This window comes from Monodelphis domestica, chromosome 2, assembly GCF_027887165.1.
Source record: "Monodelphis domestica isolate mMonDom1 chromosome 2, mMonDom1.pri, whole genome shotgun sequence".
NCBI classification, from domain to species: Eukaryota; Metazoa; Chordata; class Mammalia; order Didelphimorphia; family Didelphidae; genus Monodelphis; species Monodelphis domestica.
The window spans coordinates 64,838,675-64,863,445 of record NC_077228.1 but is presented as its reverse complement, the minus strand read 5'-3'; the positions used below and the strand labels follow the sequence as shown (position 1 = coordinate 64,863,445).

Below are 24,771 nucleotides of genomic sequence, written 5' to 3'. Positions count from 1 at the left end.
CATAAGCAATAAGAACACATCATTTCTCAGATCATCTCTTAATAGTATTTGTATGCATTCTTAAAAAGATCAGCATGAAGGAGGCAGCTGGGTAGCTCAGTGGATTGAGAGCTAGGCCTAGAGATGGGAGGTCCTAGGTTCAAATCTGGCCTCAGACACTTCCCAGCTGTGTGACCCTGAGCAAGTCACTTGACCCCCATTGCCTAGCCCTTACCACTCTTCTGCCTTGGAGCAAATATTCAGTATTGATTCCAAGACGGAAGGTAAGGGTTTAAAAAAAAAGAGCAGTATGAAAATAATGAGAGTTAATGAAAAAGTAGATAATAAGTTATCATAAGTTATATGAAGTTATAAGGCCTACCAAGTTATATCACTGTATAGCTAGTTGATTGATCTAGAAGTCTGCAGCATAAGGAAGCCATGGACTTATGAACTAAACAGAAGTATTAAACCTATTAAAAAAATGAATAGTTTCTACAAGAAGCTAAGGCAGCTAGGTGGTATCATAGTGTGTAGAGCCTGCAGTTGGAAGACTTAAGTTCAAATTTGGCCTCATATACTTATTAACTTTTATGGCCCTGATCAAATCATTTAATCTTTATTTAGCACAGTACTTGACACATGGTAGGTATTATCTAAATGTTAGCTTTTATTAGCTATTATTAAGAAAAGACTTGGAAGGTACTAGATATGGTGAGCTCTGAGTAACATCACAAAAATAAAATTATTTTTAAAACAGGAAATGATTCATTACTCATTAAGGAGTCATAATTTGTTTATAAACCCCCTTATTAATGTGAAAATTAAAATTAATATAAAATTAGAAAAATAAACATGAGAAAAGATAGAGTATGAAATTAAAACACCACCTTGACTTATTTAATAGCCATGTTATTTTAAACAAAAAATAGCAATGGGCAGAAGAAAGGGCATTGACAGTGATTATAATAAGTTCATATACTGTTTAATTCATATAAATCAATTTCCTTTGAGATTGTGTTTACAAATATATGGAATTCTTATCAAATAATTTTATATAGAGTAAGCAATATGGTTCAGTAGGGACTGATGTATTCTTAGTGCTTTTAGTGTAGTTAATCTGAACATTGTATAAAAAATTGAGTTAGTCAGCAAATACTTTACTTCATAAACTGAGAGGTATGGAAGCCTAGGGCAATGTTGTTTTAGGATATGAATTTTTTAAATAAAATCTTAGTAAGAGTGATGATGGGAGGTTGAGAAATATTGCCTTAATATTGCCTTATCAAAAAACAAATATAGGGGAAAACCCAGTGTAAAGAAAATTGTCAGAGATTCAACTAAGCAGAGGCATCCTGAGGACACTTAAGAAGATCAAAAAAAGAGCTGAAAGATGGAAAACATGTGCAAATACATGTAACATGTCTTCCCCTAGCTCATGAAACCACCATGTCTTAACTGTCGACATTGCAATGATGAATGGGCTTTTAGAGGAAGTAGAAATGTAACTGAAAAAAAAATAAGAATAGAAGTTGAACTAGATCATGTATATCCAGAAAAGGTCTGTGCAAGAAATAATGCAGTTTTCAAAGATCAATATTCAGTAGGGGACAATTAAAAAAGATAGGGTGGTAGGAAAAATCTTGGACTGTGTATAGGTATAAAAAAAGGCAACTGAGCACATTATGCCTACTTCTGCACACGAAATTAGTGTTTGAAAAAATCTATACTTACATTTGAGGACATCCTCTGCAAAGGTTTTTGGACAAAGCCAGGATTTCATATCCATGGTAGAGCTTACCTATACCATCCCACAATTAATTGAAAGAAATAGCTAATATAAGATCCCACTGTTATTGATTATAAAAATATTTTATTTAATAGAGCAAGATACTGTATTAAAGATATTCTCGGCTATGGGAGGGGTGGTAGGAGGGGGGAGAGGAAAAGAAAATGATCTTTGTTTCCAATGAATAATGTTTGAAAATGACCAAATAAAAGAATGTTTAAAAGGAAAGATATTCTCCACTATAATATCTGCCATGCTTAAGTCAAAAGAATGAAAGAATCCTTCCAAGTTATAACAAAATAGATATTGTTTAATTCATTTATTAGCAGTTATTAACACCAAGCAAGGCATAAAACACAGAAACAGATATTCATCAAATATGTTTTAACACTGGCATTTAGAAACAACAGCACTAAGAATAGAATGTGGAAGAAAGTATATTGAATTCTAAGGGAAGCACTGTTATATGGAGGGAACCAGTTTCCATTGAGCACCAGAAGATGGAAGAACAAGAAAAGAAAAAAAGGTTTAAAATTAAAGAAAGTGTGTAAATTATGGACTAAGATTTCCAGAAGGCACAGTAGACAGGGTAGTCAGACCTGTAGTGGGGCATTGAAAGAGCAGGTTTGAGATGGGGCTGGGAGAAGGACAGGGACAGAAATGAGAGTATCTTAGCAATGAGAAATCTTCTGATGAAGGTCCACAATTAAATAATTCATCATTGACCCTTTATGTCTCAACTCAGTGCTCAGTTGCCTGATTTTGTTGGCAAGTGTGATCTGAGTAGGGTTTGGAAGTCTGATTCATAGTAACATGGTATATCCTGGGAGTCTAGGAGCCCAGTTAAGTATTAAGATCTACTGTGTTAGGGAGCTCATGGACTCTAGAAAGTCCCACCACTAGTAGGTATTGCTAATATGTGCTTGGTCTCCTTCTGAGGCAAACAAAAGTAGGGCTGATACAAAAATTTGCAACATAAAGAGGCAAAGAAAGGAGGCACACTATAACACTGAAATAAACCATAAGCAATACTGATACCATATTTATATACTCCAAATGCTTTAGCAACTGAATTCATGAAGGTAAAATTACCTCAGTTATCCAAAAGATATAGTCAGCAAGGAATTTTAATATCTCCATCTCAATTTTCAACAAAATGGTAAAAAATAATGAAAAGAGAAAGCAGAAAATTGAAAAAATGATGAAGAAACCAAGGCTAAAATGCTTAAGGCACATCCTCAGCAAAAATTGTAAACAACTTACATATTTTCTCAGCACCATATGGAATATTACTTATATTAGAGCACAGAAATATTGCAAATAAATGTTGAAAGGCAGAAATGGTCCACATCCTTTATAGATTTTAAAACAGAAAAACTATTAATTAGGTCAAAGAACACAATATCAAATTAGAGTATCAACCAACAAATGATAGAAACAACTATTATATGTTATATGAACTAAAATTATAATGATGAAACCACATACTAAAATTTCTTGGATTCAGCTAAAGCAGCCTAAAAACATGTATTAGCAAAATGTAAAAGATTAATGAATTAAATCTGTATCTTTTTAAAAATTGGCTACAGAAGCAACATAAACACAACAAATAGAATAGAAATATTGAAAATTAGAGGAGAAATAAATAAATTGGAAACTAAGATGACTATAGTAGAAATGATCATTAAAATAAAAAACTGACTCTTTGAAAAGACTTAAAAACTAATACATCTTTACTCAATCTTATAACAAATTAACAGTAAATCAACAAAATATCAGATGAAAAAGATAAAAGAATTATCAAACCCCACTATACACAGATGTGTGCCAAGAAAACTGAGAATACAAAAGAAATGTATAAAATCATCAAACCGATGACCAAATAGAGAGGTATTAAATAATCTAATCTTTCTGAAGAGGAAATAAAACAAGCTACAAAGAAACTACCAGAAGCAAACTGTTCTTTGAAATCTTTCAAGTTAAATAATTACTACCAATACTGCACAGATCTCAAAAATTGAAAAAAGTACTCTGCCAGATTTGTTTTACAAGAAAAATATAATCATAATATCTATACCAAGAAAGGGCAAATGAAAAGAGAAATACAGATCAATATCATTAATGAATATTTGCTCAGAATTTTTTATTGTGTCAAAAAGACTACAGCAATCCCTCTTAAGAAATTAGTCATTATGATAAAATCTTAGTCAGGCCAGAAGATATTATTAATATTAAAAGCAAAAGCATCCAAACCTGCATGTTTTCCTCAATAGAGTAAAAAAAACAGCCTTTGAACAAGTTATGTTAAGAACCCTAAAAATATAGACATTTAGAGACCTTTTTATATATCATCAAAATTATCTCTCCAAAATGAAAAGCAAGCAATGATAATACAGTGGAGATCACTAAAAGCTTTCCCAGTAAATACAGGAATAAATCAAAGATACTCTATACACTATGATTTGATATAATGGTAGAAATACTAGCACTAGTAAATAAGACAAAAGAGGAAATAAAAACATAGGAAAAGAGGAGAAAAAAACTATCCTTATTTGCTGATAAGACAAGCTTTCCTTTGGAATTCCTAATGGATTAGCCTGGATACTAATTAAGATAGTAATGATGTTGCAGGCTACAAAATAAACCTTCAAAAATTGATATATTTCTATTTAACAACATTGCCTTCTATTTCTATATTGCAATATATTTTATCCTATATTGCCTTATATTTTTATATTTCTATGTATAATAATAGATAAATTGCATTCAAAATAACTGCAAAATGAATAAAATATTTGGGGATGAATCTACTAATACATTCAAAATATTTATATAGATTTAATTACAAAGGTGCCCCTAATAAAATAACTTAAATAACTAGAGGAATATTATTTAGTACAAATGGTAGAGCTTTTCCAATGTGTAAATGACAGCAATACCAAAGTTATTTTGCATTTTAAATTTTTGATAAAACTATCAGAGGGATACTTTTTGGAAGTTGGTAAAATCATAAAATTTCTTTATAGGAACATAAAATCTAGAATATTCTTGGAAATATTGAAAAAAGGTAAGAATGAAGGGAGAATAATACTTTCAGACCCCAAAGTATGTTATAAAGCAATAGGTCTTCAAAACCATTTGGTATTGATTAAAATAGAGAAGCAGAGCAAAAGAACAGATTAGAATAGAGAAAATAAAAAAAACAATGAAATTCAATAATCCAGTACTTAACTCTCTAAATAAAAAGAATTCCCTATTTGAGAATGGTCAAGATAATTTTAAACCAATCTTGCAGAAATTAAGGTTTTGACCAAACACTTATACCATATTCCACAATAAAATCAGAATGGATTTATGACCTTAATATTAATCATGCAATAAAAAAGAAAAGAATCAGATCACATATCTTTCACTGTTGTTAAATAAGATATATTCTTAATGTCAAAAGACAACATGGCCATCCACTGCAGCTGAGGAAGTCTCCAGGTGTAACGATTTTTCATGCCAATGGACCCAGGCTTCCAACTCCGAGAGAGTGGGACTGTTTCTGTGCAACGACTTTTCCACTTAAATCTCCTTCACGCACAAGTGTTTTTGTGCACACTCATCTACATCACAGATGAAAGCACACAAAGACAATCATCATCCTTGGTTACCGAGAGACTACTACTACTACTATTCTTAATGAAGTGTGCAGTAAAGGCATACAAAAGATAAAATGGATAGTTTCAGTTATGAAATTGAAAAACTGCACAAACAAAAATACTTCTAGATTTAGATTGGAATGGGTTGAATGGGGGAAAAAAATCTTTATACCAAATGTCTCAAATTGTTATCCATGATATTTAGACAGTTGGTTGTATATATGTATATGCACGTACACACACACACATATATATATACACCAATATACAGTGTTTGTTTATTAATATATGTCATGTATATCCCAAAAGCCATTCCCCAGTAGTCAAAGGATAACAAATAATTCTCAAAAGAAGACTTGCCAAACTATTAACATATGAAAGAATATTACAGATTAATAATAAAAAATATAATTCACCAATTCCAGGATTTTATTTCACACCCAGCACATTTACAAAGATATATGAAGATGAGAATATTCACTATTGGAAGAGTTGTAGGAAGATAAGTGAACTAATTATTGCTGTTTGAGCTATGGATCAATTCAACCATTTTGGAATTAGACAAATGAAGTGACTAAAATGTCTAAAGCCTTTGATCCAGAAATTCCAATACTAGGTATATAACCCAGAGAGGTCACTGATAGGACAAAATCCCTATATGCTCAAAAATAATCAAAGCAGTACTTTTTGTGGTAGGAAATTACTTGAAGCAAAGTAGATGCCCATTGATTAGAATGGCTAAAAAAAGTTGTGGTACATGAATGTAATAGAATATTACTGTGAAACACTGAAGCTTTAAAGCATTGAAAGACATGAACTGAAGCAAATTGTTGTAAGGTGACCTAAGAAAATAGCATATACTGTTGCAGTAACAATATAAAGGTAAAGAACAACTACAAAATAATTGAAAAGTGAATGTTACCAAATTACAGAGAACAACCTTGTCCCCCAAAGAAGAGCATTGAAAAGATAGAAGATACCTCCTTTACTTCTTTGAATAGATGGGAGGTTCCTGGCTGTGGAACATTGCATATTATACACATACATTTAGCTTTCAGGGAGAAAGTTTTTTTTTTTTGGCCTTCCTTTGTATCCCCAGTGCTTAGCACAGTGGTCCATTAATATTTGTTTCTTGATTTGATTACTGACTGATTTTGCAGACTTATTTGATTCCTTTTTCCTTTCTCCTTTCCTTTTGTAACTCCTACCCCCGAAATTTAACCCTTCCCTTCCCATTTCCTTCCCCTTCCCTTTCCCTTTCTTTCCCTTTCCTTTCCCCTTCTCCATTTTCTTTCCCATTCCCCTTTCCTCTTCCCCCTTCCTTTTTTTTATTATGAAGAATAGCTCTCTAGGTGTGATACTAGAGAAAATTTAGGCAAGTAAAAAACCACAAGATATAAGTAAAATTTATTTGGACCAAGATAATAAAAAGATGGACTAATAAAGTGCAAGAGTGCACGGTATCTTTGCTTCCGGTTGGTATAAATGTAATATCAAGAAAATATGTGAAGGAATAACCTTATGAGTCACTTAACCTCTTTGGATCTCTATTTCCTTCCCTGGAAAGTGAAGATTTTAGACTAGATAACCTCTGAGATCCCATCTAGATCTATATCAATGATCTTATTTTTGTAGGAAGACACCTAGGATATTTGGTGATCCTCTTTTGATGGTGCATCATGAACAAAATTTGCTCATGATGGGATGCTATCCTTGGTACATGATGATAAGATCACCCATCTATTGGAATGTTTGAGAATTATGAAGTAAAATACATTCATCAGAGAACCAGAATTTCATATGCCTCCAGATTGTGATATATATTTATTATTCCCACAATTGTTTTAGGTGCCAAAGGAGGAGAAAATACTGGTAGCTATAAGCTTTTGCTTTTTTAATGATAGTAACCTAATTATGTTTTCAGTGAGACTCCTTAATTATTCAAGATGTAGTTTTCCAGTGTGTGATCATAGTAGCTTGTTGCTTACTTCTATCCTCCTGACTGCCTGCCTTTGACTCTTTTCCTTCTCAGTCTTGAAATATTGATTAGGCAGAGATTAGAGACTATGTACTACTAACTAGACAGGAAATTTACCACTGCTGACTAGTGGTTAAAATGAATTTAGGAATTTCTGTGAACTGTATTTACATCGCCTACTTTACATAAGTATGAGTTCATTTGATATCCTTTGGTTTTGGGAATAGGAAGAAATAACAATATATTTTCCTAAATTATTCAGATTTAAAATATCCAGGTAAATTAGAAGTCATATATTAAATGGAAAGTATTTTTTCAATAAATACTCATAACCTCATAATTGTTTTGCCTTTTATTGTTACAGAAAAAAAAGAAAAATCTAGCAAGCCTAAAGATCCACCTCCTTTTGAAGGAATGGAGGTAAGACTATATTTTCTTATAGGAAGTTAATTAACTACTTTTTAATCTTTAAATAATAATAGCAATCAAATTAGTTAATTAACTACTTTTTAATCTTTAAATAATAATAGCAATCAAATTAGTGACTTGTGGAATTTTTAAAAATTCAACTGAAAAAAATTTGTGTATCAGTATTGCTAGGAAAAAAATAACAAATTCTTAAACTACCAAAATGGAATAATGCTATGACCTATTATATTATAATTTCTTTTTAAATTTTGAAACATTCTCTTCATAATAAATTTATTTCATTGAAATTGTCTTTTTAGTGTTTTGGCACCTAGAAATTAGAGTATATTTTCCTAACAATCCCAATTCTTGTTATAACATTTTAAGAGATTCTGAAATTGTCAAAATGTATATTAATCAAGTTTAATAGACTGTATAATGGGTAGATGAGACTGTCCATTGTACTTTTATTTTGTTATTTGAATTATCAGGCATGGTTTTGACAGTGTAAGAACTCTGTAACATTAACAAATTCAACAAAATCAAAATGTATATGGGGGAAAAATATATATATGTGATTTTATAACAACTGTTGACCTGGTATCACAGCTCTAAAGGTAAAGTTCTTTCCACAAGAGACTGATTACAAGACGTTTAGAAATTTGTCATAAGAAAACATTAATTTCTGCCTTGTCCAAAAAAAAAAAAGGCTCCTCTTTGGCTATACATTAGGTGTCAATTTTTTTTTCCTTTGGGATTTCATACCTTTCTCTTTGTTTACAAAATTTCAGATTGATGAAGTGGCTAATATTAATGATATGGATGAGTACATAGAATTGTTGTATGAAGACATTCCTGACAAAGTGCGTGGCTCTGCCTTGATCCTCCAGCTTGCTCGGAACCCTGATAACTTGGAAGAACTACTGCTCAATGGTGATTTATATATATATATGTCCTGTTTTTAAGAAAAACAAAAAGCTCATGGTCACAAAATTCAATTTTTGATTATCTGTGGTAATAGAGGGATCAATGTCACAAATAGTGCAGAAATCACTTATTAATAGCTTTTGAAAACATTATACTTTTTCAGCTAACTTCTTTTCTTAGTGACATTTTGTCTAGGTTAATATTAAAATATGCAGGTCTTTGAACATGTGCAATTTGAGAGTAATGTGTGTATCTTAGAAGGATGCTTGGTAGCAAATAATAACAGTAGAATGATTTTAAAAATCTATGTGGATATCCTCTAACATCTAAGTCACATACAGAAAAATGAAAACTTCAATGTTATTTTTTCCTTCTACAGAAACTCCCTTTCCCTACTGAGGTAACTAATCATTTTAAATTATATAAGCGTTTTGGCTTAAATTTTAGTTGTTTCTCAGTAAGAGAAATATGAAACTAGTTTGTTTATTATATTTATAAACTGAGTTCCAGATATTTTTTATTTTATTTCCCTAAAATGGTTTCCAACATTTTTTCAAAGAATATTGAGCCTTGAATTCTCCATCTCTCCCTCTTCTATTTCCCCTCAACCCCTTTGAGATTGGAACAATCTCATGTAGATTTTACATGTGCAATTTCATGATTTTACTAATACTTCTCCACTTTTACTCAAGTTGTTCCAAAATAATGTTTCTCTCAATCAATACTTTGATGTGTGGAAAAAGGTAATTTTATATTTACAATCCTTTTGTTTATAACATATCTATAATGAGTTAAGAACAAAACTGTCTCCAGCTGAAACTATTCCTAAACTTACAAGAACACTTTAATTTTTTGTGATTCCCAGACTAATTTTTAATCTGTAGTCTGTCACTTAAGAAAGGGCTCTGGTTAAGACACTTATTTTTTGTTTTTAAAGGAGTAATTTAAAAAATAAATTTCCCAAAATATATGTAAATGACTTGTATAAAATAAGTATGTCTATAATGTTTGTTAAGGTTCTCTTCTAAATTTTTTCATTGTACTTTTAAGTTGGGAAAACAAAGTAAAATTTGAGTTTTCTTTTATTAGTGTACTTAATCTACATCTAAATAATTAAAAACCAAAAAAAGTTACAAAAATTAAGGATATTGCAAATAGCTTTAAATTTTTAAATAAATTAATTAAATAAATTAAATTCCTACTGATCTGGTCTGGTCTCTAGTAGAAAATTGAAGCAATATTACTTTTTCCTAATAGTATAATTTATCATTGAATGATAAAAACCCAAAGCATGTATATGTTGAGTAACCTAGAATGATTAAAATATATTTGTCAAAACATCAGTTTTAACTGATTTAGTTGTATTTGAATGTTTTGAAAATTAGCAGTCCTTATTTTGCACATGAGATGTGATTCAGGAAAATGAGAGAAATTTTTTGCTTTCTGGCTTGTGGAATCAATCATACTACCTTAGTCATATCCCATATATGACAATTTTCAGTTTTAATCAAAATATCAATTAATTTGAATACCTCTTTTCTATTCTGGATAAATGGGCTTTTTCCAAAATAACATACTGTGAAAATATAGTAAAGTTATTTGTTTAGTTTTTATAGAACTTAATGATGTGCTTTTAGTTCTTTTGGCATATAATTGGTAGGGACTAGGAAGCATATATTTGAAGAATAATGGATAATGTGGCAAAGTGATAGAAAATTAGCCTCAGAGCCAGGAAAACCTGTTCAAGTCCTGCCTGGGACACACTGTCTCTGGGACCTTACGAAGCTTATAACCTCTCAGTACTCTAGGCAACTGTCTAGAGTTATCAGTTGCACTGACATTCCAAAGGAGGTATTCCTCATCTGGGAGTTGCTTCTACCAGTGAATTCATAAATCCAATACCCTATTACCTATTCCTATAACAGTTATTTGTAAAGAGTTTTATGTAGGATTTGTAGATATGCTTTGTAAGTCTTTTGTCATATTCAGTGCTTAAAACTGCACTAAGACTTTTGGGATATCAAGTTAATATGTTTCTATATGCAATACAACAGTAAGTTTGTGATTTAAAAAAAAATTTTGACATAGTGGAAGGACCCTTTTAAAAATAACATTAAAATATTCAAAACAAAAGCAATAATGATATGTAATGGAATATTTCCATTTCTTGTTCTCATAACTCTCCCACCCAGGAAAAAAGGATTTTCCCATTACTTTTTAAATTCAATCCCTCCCTCCCTTCCCCACATGAGAGAAGGCACTATCTGACAAAATATATAGATTATATCTTTCATGTTTCTACTGCACAGTTCATTTTCTTGAGGTGAATATTCACAAGTTATTCTTCATGTATTAAATCTGTAGCTGTGTATTATGTTTTCTTGGTTCTACTCATTTCACTCATTATCTTATGTAGTTCTTCCTAAAAATTAATATGCTCATTATTTCTTATGGCACAATAGTATTCTATCATAATCATACACCACAATTTGTTTAGCTATTCTACATTTGATCAATACCCCTCAATTTCAAGTCCTTTGCCACCTCAAAGAGAGCTGCTGTCAATGTTTTGGAATATAAGGTTCCTTTGCTTTTTATCTCTTTTGCTGGTCTAAGAATATACACAGTTTTATAGCTCTCTGGGAATAAATCCAAATTGCTCTCCAAAGTGGTTGGATCAGTTTGCAGTTCTACCAACAGTGCACTAGTGGCCCCACTTTTCCACATTCCCTCCAACATTTGTCATTCTGCCCATTTTCCATTTTGGCCAACATGATGGGTATGAGATGATAATGTCAGAATTGTTTTGGTTTGCATTTCCCTAATTGGTAGTGATTTAGAGCATTTTTTCATGTATCTATATATGGCTTTGATTTCCTTCTTTGATTACTGTCTGTTCATATCCTATGACCATTTAACAATTTGGGGGTGGCTCTTATTCCCACAAATTTGACAAGTTTCTCCATATAGTTTAGATATAAGACCTCTCTGAGAAATTGTCTATAAAAGTTTCTTTCCCAATCTTCTGCTGTCTTTCTAATCTTGGCAATTTTTGTTTTGTTTATACAAAACCTTTAATATACTCAAAATCATCCATTTTACATTTCACAGTGCCCACTATCTCTTGTTTACTTATCAGTTCCTCTCCTATCCATAAATCTGAGAGATAATATGGTCTCTTTTCGTCTGATTTGCTTATGATATTTCCTTTTATGTCTAGATCATGTATACATTTGTATTTAATGAATGGTGTAAGATATTGGTATATACCATTTTCTATCAAACTACTTTCCAGCTGTCCCTGCAGTTTTTGCCAAATAGTAATTTCTTACCCAAATGGCTTGATTATATATATTTTTGTTAAATCTAAAGTTAATATAATCTTTTATTGTTTGTTTTTTATGTCCTGGTTCACTGATCTACCTTTCTGTTTCTTAGCCAATACCAAATAGTTTTGATAATTACTGCTTTATAATGCATTTTAAAATCTGGTATTGTTAGATCACCTTCCTTTACATTTTTTTCATTATTTATTTTGCTATTCTTGATCTTTTCTTCTTCCCAGTGAATTTTGTTATTATTTTTTCTACATCAGTAAGACAATTTTTGGCAGTTTGATTGGGATGGCATTGAATAATACCATAACCCTTTTTTAGAAAAAATTTTGAGCATTTTTTTCAAATTTTGACTTCTAATTTCCTTCCCTCTTTCCCATTACCTTTCTCATCTTTCAGCTGAATCTTTTCTCCACAAAGTTCCTAGTTATCCATCAACTGATAAATCTAATAGCTTCTTCTCAGTCTTTATCCTTCTTGACCTCTGCAGCATTTGACCCTATTGTCCCATTTTTTCATCCTGTAGTTTCTCTTCTTTCTGAGTTCTTGTGACAGTTATGGTTTCCTTCTACACCACATGACTGCTTCTTAGTCTCCTCTATTGAATCTGCTTCCGTGTCATGTTCACTAATTGTGGGTATCTCCCAAGGCTCTGTCTTAGACCCTCTTCTCTTTTCTCCTTCATTTGGTGATTTCATCAGCTCTCCTGAATTTATTTATCATCTATATTCAAGTGATTCCAAGATCTTGTCCAGCTGCTGTCCCACATCACCAACTAATTGTCTATTGACATTTTTAAAGCATTTCAAACTTAACATTTCCAAAAGAGCACTTCTTATCTTTCCTCACAAACCCTCCCCTCCTTTAAACTAATGGTTAATAGTTAAGGATACCACCATCTTTATAGTCACCCAGATTCACAATCTCAGGATCATCCTTGACTCTTGCATGTTCCACACATCCAAATTTTGGTTACCAAATCTTATAATTTCTTAATGTCGCTTCTGTTCAGACCTCATCTCCTTTGAGTAGACCATTACAATAGTTTTCTAAGTGGTTTCCTACCCAACATCTCTTCCCACTGCAATATGTCTTTTACATGCTATCCAAAGAGATTTTTCTAAAGCATACTACTGTGAGCTAGAATCAAATAGCAAAGTTAGAGGATGTAATTGTGCCTGGTCTTACACCATCTCATCTAGAAAACACACAAATCCAAATTATGATCAGGAAATCCAAGAAAAAGTCACAATGATTAATTTTCCAGACTGGGACAGCTTATGGAGACAGAGAAGTCTGTGGACTTTATGGACAGTGACTGATCAAGACTTGGGTATAGCATAGAGTGTTCTAATCCCTAAAGACATAAATAGGGATGATAAAAGGGAACCAAGGTAAGAAGTTAAAAATGATTTACAAAACCAAATGAGATCTATGGAAAATATGAAAAGAAAATTAACTGTTTGAAAAAGAAGTATATTGAAGTAAATTACTCCTTGAAATTTAAAGTTGAACATATGGAAGTCAATGACCCCACAAGATATCAAGAAATAATAAAATAAAACCAAAAGTCAGAAAATGGCAAGAAGTATGAAATTAGGATGAACGAGTGATTGGAAAACAGATTGATGAGAGATAATTTGAGAACATGGACCATCTGAAATCTGTAACAGCAACAAAAAGAACCTAAAAAGATACATGCCCTAAATCATCTTCCCCTCTTACCTTCCCTATAAATGTAGATGATAATCTCTCCCAGGCCTCCAGACTTGAAACCTAATATTCATCTTTGACTCCTCACTATTTCTTAACTCTCTTGTCAATTTGTTGCCAAGGCCTGTAAATTTCACCTTTGCACCATCTCTTGAAAAACTTCCCTTTCTCTCCTCTGACACTGCAAACTCCTCTGGCACTGGTCCTTATCATCTCATCTCTGGATTATCAGAATGATTGGTTGGTAGTTCTTCTTACCTGCCTCAAATCTCTCCTAACATTAATTCATCCTCTTTTCAGCCACTAATATGATTTTCCTAATGCACAAGTCAGACCAAATGACCTCCCTACCCAATGAACACCATTAGCTCCCTATTGCCTGTAGTGTAAAATACAAAACCTTCTGGTGTTTGGAACCCTTCATAATCTAGCCTTAATTATATCTAATAGGGCTAAACTAGAAGCTTTTCCAATAAGATCAGAAATGGAGCAAGTTCATTACCACCATTACTCTGCAGTATTGAACTAGAAATGCTAACTATAGTAATAAAACAAGAAAAAGAAATTAAGGTAACAAGCACAGGCAAAGTGGAGAAAAAATGTTATCTTACTTGGAGGATCCTTTTGAGTCACCTAAAAAAATAAGACAAATAAAAACTGAAGGGAAGTTTTAGGATATAAAATAAATCAAATCATTGATATTTCTAAATATTACCAATAAAATTAAAGAGAAATTTCATTTAAAACAACTAGATGTTATAAAATACTTAAGTCTACCCTACAATAGACAGAAAAGAACTGTATCAACAAGTCTGCAAAGCAATAATTATACAAATAAAGGAAGAATTAAATAATTGGAGAAATACTAATTTCTCATGGGAAGGCCAAGCCAATAAAATAAAAACACATATGGATAGATCTGCATCAAGAGTCCAGTTTTGGTGGCTCCATTTAAGTTTACAGCTCTATTTTTCATTTAGTTGACCTTCTATTTTAATCTGTAATTCTCTTGAAATGATATTTTTTAGTTCAGTTTCTTAATATGCAGAATTTTACCATAAACAAGAGGGCAAACAAGTATGTGTAGCTTCCTCTCAATCCCAGTTTTTCTAAAATGAGTTTCTGCTGATTTCAAGTCCAATATTTCTTTCCAATACACTCCAATACTTTTCTAATGGGACATTAGTACCAACATAATTATACAAAACATCTAAAATCCACTTTGTAAAACTCGTTTTTAGTCAGAAGTAGGCATTATTACAATTCCCTACAGTATCCTAAACAATATAAAAATCAAATGTCATAGTAAGAAGATGAAAAGGACTCACAAAGTGCTACAACCACCACCCTCTTGATATCCTTAACAAATGAAGACATATTGTGTCAATTGACAGCAACATTTGAAAATATGAAATCTTATAGAGAAGAATGGCAGAAGATTGAAGATTTATAAAAAAGGGAAAAAGACACCAAATCATTTCAACCTAATGCAGGATTTTGCATATCTTATCTTATTTTTCACATTCTTATTTGAATCTGAATCTAGGTTCTGGGTAGAGTGAGTGGGATGAGTAATAGATCCCACCTTTTTGGAGTCTTCAGGGGGGGAAAAAGGCTAGCTTATTGGGAATATTATTGAAGGAATTTGTACAAATAAGGGTTGAAATAGGTGACTTTTAGATCTCTAACTCTTAAAATAATGTGAGGCTTCAGGAATATATCGTTAGTATTTTTATCAGTTATTTAGATGAATCCATAGATGACATTTTTATCAAATTTGCAAATAAAGGTGGGAGAAAGCTAAAATATTGGAAGAAAGAGTTAAGCTCTAAAAAGATTTCAATAGACTAGCCAGATTTAATAATATTAGATTTAATAGGGACAAATATGATGTCTTTCAATTGGCTTGAAAAAAATCAGTGTCATAAATATAGCATGCAATAGTTTATACAAATAAAAAATCTGGCGATTTTATTTTACAAGTTAGTCACTCAATCATATTAAGTATTTACTAAATGCCTTCTGTGTGTCCAGCATTATAGTAGACACTGGGGATAAAAGTGCAATAAGTAAAATAACCCCTGCTTGCAATGAGCTTACATTCTAATAAATAAGACCACAAATGCATATTAAAATATATACAGCATAAATGTTAATACATACCTATGTGTGTGTTAAATATATTGTAGTTAAGTATGCTGTTACTATGGAGGACACCAGTGGTTGGGAGGAATCAGGAAAAGCTTTATGCCAGTAGATATCTAGGCTGCATTTTAAAGGAAGAGAAGGACTATGTAGTAGAGGTATATTCTGGAATTGAAGTAAGGTAAATGCAAAAGCAAAGACATGAGAGATGGAATAGTATGAATGAGAAAAGGAGAGAAGGTAATTTTGTCTGCATTATAGAATATGGGAGGGAGAATAGTGTCTACTGAGTCTGGAAAGCTGGTTTTGGATCCAGGTTTTGAAGAGCTTTAAAAGCTGCACAGAGGAATTTAGCAATAGGAAGCCATTGAAGTTGGTCAAAGAGAGAGGAGTCACAGGGTCAAGTCTGTACTTAAGAAAATTTATTTTGATGGTAGTATATAGACCAAACCATAGTGGTGAGAGATTTGAGGCAAAGAGGTGAGTTAGGAGACTGTTGCAAGAACCTGGGCAAGACTCTAAATTCAGATGGTAGCCTTGTTAGTAGAGAGAAGGGGTTGGATAGAGGAGATGTTGTAAAGGTAGTAGTATCACAGTTTGGGAATTTATTGACTACATGGGGTGAAGGAGGCTAGGAACTGAAAGAAATACCAAAAATGTGAAAATGGTACAGGGGAAGGATGGGGTAAGATCTATGATTTGTGCTTTAGATAGATCTGATGAGATAATTAGGCCTGAGAAAAGACTATCAGATTTGACACTTGAGAGAACATTGATAATTTTGGAGAGGGCAGTTTAAGTTGAGTTATGAATATGAAAGTGGGAAGAGAGACTTAGAGAAGAGGACATAGCTTGAAGGAATGGAGAGGGTCTAGTGAAGGTTATTTAAGAATTGAAGAGTCTTGGAAGTGTTTGAAGGCAATTGGGAAGGAGCTAGTTGATAAGGAAAGGTTGAAGATTCAAAATAGAAAAAGAGGAATAATAGAGGATTAAGTCAGCTAGAGAATATGAGAGAGGATGGGATTAATTATAATTCAAGAGATATTTTCAAATAGAAGAATCAACTCTGTCAAAAACTGAAGAAAAGACAAACTGGGAGATTCTGTCAAGGAGTTTTGAGATGATAAGGGAGCTCATATCAAATGACCAATTTTTTTTCAGTAAAGTCAGTGACAGTGTCCTCAGCTTGGGGAAAGGAGAACTGGGAGGAGAGAAGAGTTATTGAAGTCTTGAGAAGAGGAGAGGTTTGGAATATTCATATGGGAAGTAGATGGAAAATTAATTTTGTTAGACTCTCAATGGAGAGTCTTGCTTCAGTGAGGGACCTAGCTGAGGTTGAATAACATTATTTCTAATGTACCCAGTAAGCATGGTCATAAGTTTTCTTTTAGCTTTATATATCAGGTTATGAGTAGGAATAGAAGAGGAGGTTAATATACGACTAAGTTTTGGCAAGAAAAGAACAGCAAAATAAAGAGTTCAAGGTATTAAAAAGTAGGTAATATAGAGTTGAAGTGGATAACTTACTGTGTTGCAAATTAAATGTATAGAAATAGTATATAACATAGCAGCTCCCAAAATTCCAACTACCAACATGATCATTTGTTGTTGTTCTAACTCTGTGACCCTGTATACCATACTGTCCTTGGGGTTTCCTTAGCAAAGTTAGTACATTTAATTTTCCAGTGGATTAAGGAAGAGGTTAAGTGACTTGCCCAGAGTCACAGAGCTAGTAAGTGTCTGAGGCCAGATTTGAAAATGTCTTTCTGACTCCAGGCCCAGCATTCTATCCACTAAGCCACCTAGCTGTCTCCCAGTAATGTAATAGTCCTACTATATTTTTCTCTGGTCATACCACATCTGAAATATTTCATTTAGTTCAGGTTATTCTATTTTAGAAATGGCTTTTAATAAACTGAATTGTATCCAAAGGAATATGAACCAGATGATGGGTGGATTGGAACCATTCTTTATGAGTATTTTTTAAGATAGCTAGGGATATTTAGGCTTGGGAAAAATAATTACAGGGTAAAGGATAGAAAAAGATTGCTATCTTCAGGTATTGAACAGTTGTCATGTGAATGGTTGCTCAGTTTGTCTCCAAAGATTAGAACCAGGAAAAGGAAGAGGAAGCTCCTAGAGAGGCAGAGTAAAGTTTAATTAATGTAAAGAATAATTAACAAAGAATTAGAGGTTTCCAAAGGTTGAATGAAATCCCTTGGCTGATTACAAAGATTAACTTAATTTCAAAAATGGAGAGCTATAACCTACATATCACAGACGAGTAAACTAAACTTCAATTTGGGGCAGAATCATATAGCATATAAATAAAGGGATCCCTTAATTTACATTTACTTTCATAATATATTTTTGTGGCATTTAAAAATAATTTAGAAATTTTAATTTATAGAACATATTTTTTGTAGCTAAAAAAAGATTATTTTCTGTGATCTTTGTCTCCAATTCTAACATATTACCCTGATTATTAATAGGTGAAAATTGCCCATTGTACTAGAGATGAGGTAGATAATAGTTTGGTTTTGTTGTTTGTTTGTTTGTTTTTTATCAGAAACTGCCCTGGGTGCATTAGCCAGAGTACTTAGAGAAGATTGGAAGCAAAGTGTAGAATTGGCTACCAACATAATATATATTTTCTTTTGCTTTTCCAGGTGAGTACAAGAATTATGAAACTAATATACCTCCTCCTATATTTCAATTTTTTACCATTCTAAAATAGTTCTTTTTATAAAACATATATACAATAAATGTTCATTTAGTAAACAAGATATTGAAAGTGATATTTATTTGTAATTATTAAAATGGCTTTCAGACATTGTGACCTAATTAATCTGGCTAGATAGTTTTCTGAAAATTGTTTTTGAGGACAGCTTAGTGAGGGGCTACTAAGGTCACAATTATGAAAATTATGATCTGAATAATTCTGATTTTTTATTTTAAATTTGAAACATTTTATAAGACCTTAAAGAATGCCAATTTTGAGAGCAATAAAGAGGTTAAAATTTCAAGTCTCCAAAGTGTAATGTATATTGATTTATAAAAATGTTAAATATTAAATTTATCTCATAGCATAGTATATATTAATTTTTTCTACTGTGTACCTAATGCCTGTTATCTCAAGCTAGGATTGTACTACTTTATATAAATACATATCTACATTTTTCCTTTTAATGTAGTTTTTCTCAATTTCATGGGCTAATCACTCACTATAAAATTGGAGCTCTGTGTATGAACATAATTGATCATGAGTTGAAGAGACATGAACTTTGGCAAGAAGAACTGTCTAAGAAGAAGAAAGCTGATATCCTTTCAGAATGAGACTTTAGTCAACTATAGATTTTAGCAGTAGATAAACTGAAATTTTTGTGTCTGGTCATATAATAATATAACATTAATGAAATACTTTAGTTCAGGATAAATAGTTATGTTTTGTTAGAAAGTTCATTGTTGTGTTAACTTGAAACTCATTTCCCTTTGACTTAAATTGCTTGGTTCTAGTTTTGCTTTCTGGAACAATATACAACAAAGCTGCTTTCTACATGTCTGTCACAAGTATTTTAAAATAATTTTTTTCCTGGCAAAAAAATTAATGAAGGAATCCTCAGCTTTATCAGTGTACCTTCATGACAGTGTTTCTTACTATCTGTGTCACTTTCACCTGAATGCTCTCATTAGTCACTGTTCTCTCTCTAAAGTGTGACTGCCATAATTGGAGAAAATATTAACTGACCAAATGGAGAGGGTATAGGTAGTTTATTATATTCAAAGGTTTTGTATATGAGTTGTATGGAACTTGGAAAGTATTTCCCCATAGAAGTAATGTGAATGATAATGACTATAAGCATTTTACTATAGAACTAAACCATCTCCTATGATGCTTTTTCACTGGATAATTCATTTAGAGTTCTAAAATATCTCATCTTTTCCATTTCTATAATGAGGTTGAGGATCTACCCTTGAACTCATGAGGCAATGGCATTATTAGTAAAAAAAAAAAAAGGCATTCATTAAACTCTACATGCCAAGTATTAGGCCTGGTGTCAAGAAGACTCTTTCTTCCTCAATTCAAGTCTGACCCCAGATACTTAACTAATTATGTGACCTTGGGCAAGTCACTTAATGCTATTTGCCTTTGTTTATTCATCTGGAAAATGAGCTGAAGAAAATGCCAAACCACTCCAGTATCAGCCAAAAAAATGCCAAATGGAGTCATAACTAAAGCAACTGAAAAAAGAAACCCTGAAAAACTGTGCCACATACTATCCTGAGTGCTAGGAATACAAAGAATGGTTAAAAACATCCCAATCTTCAAGGAGCTCATATTCTGAGAGAGGCAATATACAAACAACTATACATGCAAGATCTATACAGATTTAGATAAAAGATAGAGAAGACACCCTATAGGGTATGGAAGATCAGGGGCTCTGGGAAAGGTGTTCTGCAGAAACTAGAATTTGAGCTGCATCCTGAAGTCATGGCAGCCAATAGGAAAAGAGAAGGACAGAGCATCTTAGGTATGAGGGGCAACCATTAAAAATGAATGGAAAAGGGTTGTCATGTGTGAGGAACAGCACATAATACAGTTTTGCTTGATCATAATATATGTTGAAAGGAATAAGGTATAAAACTAGGTCTATAAATATTAAAGTACAATATTATTAAGATCTTTAAAATGTGTTAAACAGGATATTTTATATTGGTTCCTGGAAGTAGGAGTCACTGGTGTTTATTGATTATGGAGTGATATGGTTATTCTTATCTAGACTACACTCAAGACTTCCTTTACCATGCCATAGTTCTTCATCCTGAAGCTTTATTTACTCCAACCCTTAAATTCACACATTGCTTTTTCCCTCTGTGAGATCCTCCTGGAACCATTTTTAAGGACAGTGCCTTGGCCAAGCACATCTCAGTCTATAATCAGCTGCAGACACAATTTTCAGCTTCAGTTTTATTTTGCTTCTCTCATTAGAATGTAAGCTCCTTGAGATCAGGATTTTTTCCTCTACTTGTATTTGTATTCTCAGCATTTGGCACCAGATGTTATAAATGATAGTTTGCTGACCAATTGACTGATTGCACTTTAGGAAAATCATTTCATCCGCTGAGTAGAGGATGGATTGGAGTGGGGAGACTCATAAGAGACCAATTAGAAAACTATTGAAATAGTCTAGCCATGCAATGACAGTTTATATTTCTGAGAGACTGAGTTAAGAGAAGGGGATATAGATATATAGATATATAGATATATATGTATATATATATGAGAAATGTTATAAAAGTAGAAATAACTTTTGGCAACAGAGAAGATACATGGAGTTTAATGCAAGACAAGTCAAGGATAGCAATTGGGAATATTGTAGCATAAAAAATAGTAATAGTGGATTTGGAAGAAATGAATATTTGGTGGGAAAGAGAATGAGTTCAGTTTTGATGTTGAATTTGAGATGCCTATAGTACATATACATTTAGATGTCCAAGGTCTCCTCCTTGGCAATGTGACTCTGATAGCCTAGTAGGGAAGATAAATAGGAAGTGAGGATAGGGATTAGAGGAGTTGGGAGTAAATAGCAAGAAGAGCAGGACTCCCTGCCAATATCAGTCCTGAGTGAAACGCTTGCTCCCAGACTTGATATTATGACATCCCTTTTGATTTCTTCTGTAAGTCTCAAGAATTTATGTGACTGTTTACTTTTTTAAGGTCACCACTATTGTTACTATTGTTTTCTTACCATTATGACCAGCCATTGATAGAATATTGTCTCAATATATTCTCTTCGACTTTCCTGCATCTGATCCAGAGATGTTTACCTTGGATCCAGCAAACCTTTTCAACCCCTGACTTTTCCTATAAAACTATTCAACACTTTTTTTTCTAAAAGTAGGATCAAAACTAACCCATTTCACAAAGTAGTAGGCCTATGCCTTTGACATTGAGGGTTGGACCTTATTAAATCAAAAATTCTAATAACCTTGAAGGAGATCTATGGTAACATTCCTATCTGTAGTATGATATTTAACCAATCCCATTAAAACTTCATTTGTTGTCTTTAATTGTTATTTAATTTTATATTAAGTGAGCTTTTGAACACTGTGTAGCTTTTCAACAATGCATTTTAATAAAGGTACACTTAAAAAGCACCTCCTGTGTCAGTCTCTTGGTAAGATGCTAAGGCTGTAAAGCCAGAAATGCAACAGCCCCTGTCCTTAAGGGATTTTGCACTCTACAATTATGTTTGTCCAAAAATTAATGAATAAAATTTATGTGATTAAAAATGGGAATAAATGATTGCCTATGACAATTTTGAATAATGTTGCTCAGAGTGTTTTCAATAAGTTGTTCTCTGCTTTTGTGAATATAATATAATCCTTAACTTGATATTTTACTTGAAGAAGATCCTGAAAACCAAAGTATGAAAAAAGATTATGAAAAAACCTACAAGAAATACCAAGGTTTGGTGGTAAAACAGGAGCAGCTCTTACGAGGTACAGATTCCTATTTGATGAAGAAGAAAAAGTATTTACTCAGTGGATATATTCATTTGTGCTGATTTTCATGGTCTCACAAAAGCCAAATCCAAAATTAAAAGAAAATGCTATAAATTTCAGTATAACTTAAACCCTCCCATTGTCTGTCCTTACCTCAGGTTTATTTAAAATTAGTGGTCATTTAAGCAGTCATCAGATTCCCATTCCTTTCCTCTGTTATCCTATTGCCTTTCCATCAATACAGTATATGAAATATGAAAATGTATATATACTTAGAATTCAGATACCTCAAATATAACTTTTTTTAGTTTACATTCTTTTTCATTTTTTAATTTTTATTTAGAATACTTTTCCATCAAGCAACTTTTTAAAGATGTTTTTCCTTATATTAAATTACCCTTCATCCAATTTCCTACTTAAAAGGTTACTGTCTTCCATGTATGAAATTACTTTTAAAAAAATCAATTCTAAGCATTTCTTTGATTTAAGAGACAGTAGTCTGATGTTCTTGGACTTTATTGATAGAAACATAAAAAACATAGAGTCTGGAACTTAATTTCTAGGTCCTTGTTAAAGACAAAAAGTATGACAATGATTATTAGCAAAAATGAACAGATACTCTTTGATAGAGTCCAACTCCATATTGTAGATAGTCATTGGTTCTCTTAAATATTTCTTTGTCAGTGCACTGAAATCTAGCAGTTTTAAACCCTGTACAGAGTAATCTGTGATAGTAACTCGTAACCACTGATTTACAAAAACATTTAAACCATTGAGCATCAAGATTTTAAATTAAAATAGAAGTTGAATAATTTGTCCTAATCATTCAAGAGGTACCTGGATCATATTTGTTTCAAAAGTTAATCTTTAAATAGGATTTTTTAAAGTGAGTTCAATTCATATCAATAAATTAGCTAAGCTTTAAAAGATCTCTTTATTACTTTTAAATGTTTTCATATCAAAATTTAAGATACTTAAATTCAATTTTTAACATTTAACATATTCTTTTGTTAATCAGATATTTAAACTGAAATGTGGAAAATTATGATGGAATAACCTATTTTCAACTGTCTTGTTAAGTAATAAATATTTGATTTATTGTGGTTAATTTGAATGAGAAAAAAATGGGTTATTTCTCACAAAATTTAGTTCAAATTAGCAGACACATTTTTTATTGGAACTAGCTTCAGAATATCAATCTTAGTGTGCTAATGCACATGATAATAACATGCCTTGGTTTCTCAGATCTCTGAAAATTACTGTTTAACATCTGCATATTTAACAATTTTTTTCTGACTTAAATACCATTAATTATTAATTTAAAAAAAAGGTCTGAAAATAATGCTCATCTCCCTTCAGGACTTCTTCATTTATAGGAAAGAATTGTTATTTTTTAGACTCTTGTCAATCTAATGCCCTAACCATTTACCTTTATTTTGTTTTTCTAGTTGCCCTTTATTTGCTTTTGAACCTTGCTGAGGATACTCGTACTGAGCTGAAAATGAGGAACAAGAACATAGTTCACATGCTAGTGAAGGCACTTGATCGAGATAATTTTGAACTCCTAATTCTGGTGGTATCTTTCCTAAAGAAGCTTAGCATTTTTATGGAGAACAAAAATGATATGGTAAGTTGTGAATCTACTTCCTAAACTGTTTTATATTGTAAGTTGCTATAAAAATTCCCATTAGTTCTCTCATTACCATAAGTAATATTTTTTATCTGACATCATCAGGGAAAGAGGTATTCAATTTTAGAGAATCTTCTTGATAAGTAAAGCTTTTTGAATGAGAAAGATAGTATATTTCATAGAGCACCGAAGAAAAGAGTATAATTTTCCCCAAATGGGCTAGCACTGTTGACAATTGAATCTCATTTGATCAGAGAGAAATATTCTAAGAGGTATGAATAATGCTTGATATATGGATACTTATTTAGTACCTAATATGGGGATAATAGGTAGAGTTTTAATTCCTAAATGTCCTAGTAGATAATTTAAGCATATATGTTCTTAAATGTATACATATTCAAATCCATACATTCATACACATATCGATTATACATACAAAGCATATAAGTATACATGCATTTACAAATAATGGAAAATAAGTATATATGTGCATAAATATTTGTTTTTAAGTCTGATATATGGTTCTTTTAAAACATTTTTTATTTTATATTTAAACATAAGATAGGATTTACACAGACATATATTACATGTGAAATTTCATAGATCATTTCAACATTTTTTAAGTGTATTATATATCCCACACATTACTTTGAGAACTGTTTGGCTTGTTTGTATTCCCTTATGATCTTTAAAAAAATGTTTCTGTGGCCTTTTGT

The 24,771-nt window shown here is 31.9% G+C and overlaps 1 protein-coding gene across 8 annotated transcripts in view; it reads left to right on the top strand.

Moving 5' to 3' along the window:
- Positions 1–24,771, top strand: part of KIFAP3 (kinesin associated protein 3) — a 196,560-nt gene that overhangs the window by 23,751 nt on the left and 148,038 nt on the right. For all 8 annotated transcript variants that reach the window (XR_461274.3, XM_007480753.3, XM_007480755.3 and 5 more), the window contains exons 4-9: positions 7,755–7,810; positions 8,590–8,731; positions 18,488–18,587; positions 19,113–19,237; positions 22,324–22,422; positions 23,874–24,052. Coding sequence is in view for 7 of the 8 variants with exons in the window: in XM_007480753.3 (XP_007480815.1) it covers positions 7,755–7,810; positions 8,590–8,731; positions 18,488–18,587; positions 19,113–19,237; positions 22,324–22,422; positions 23,874–24,052 (701 nt within the window). In the remaining variant the exon portion in view is untranslated. The remainder of the gene's footprint in view (positions 1–7,754; positions 7,811–8,589; positions 8,732–18,487; positions 18,588–19,112; positions 19,238–22,323; positions 22,423–23,873; positions 24,053–24,771) is intronic.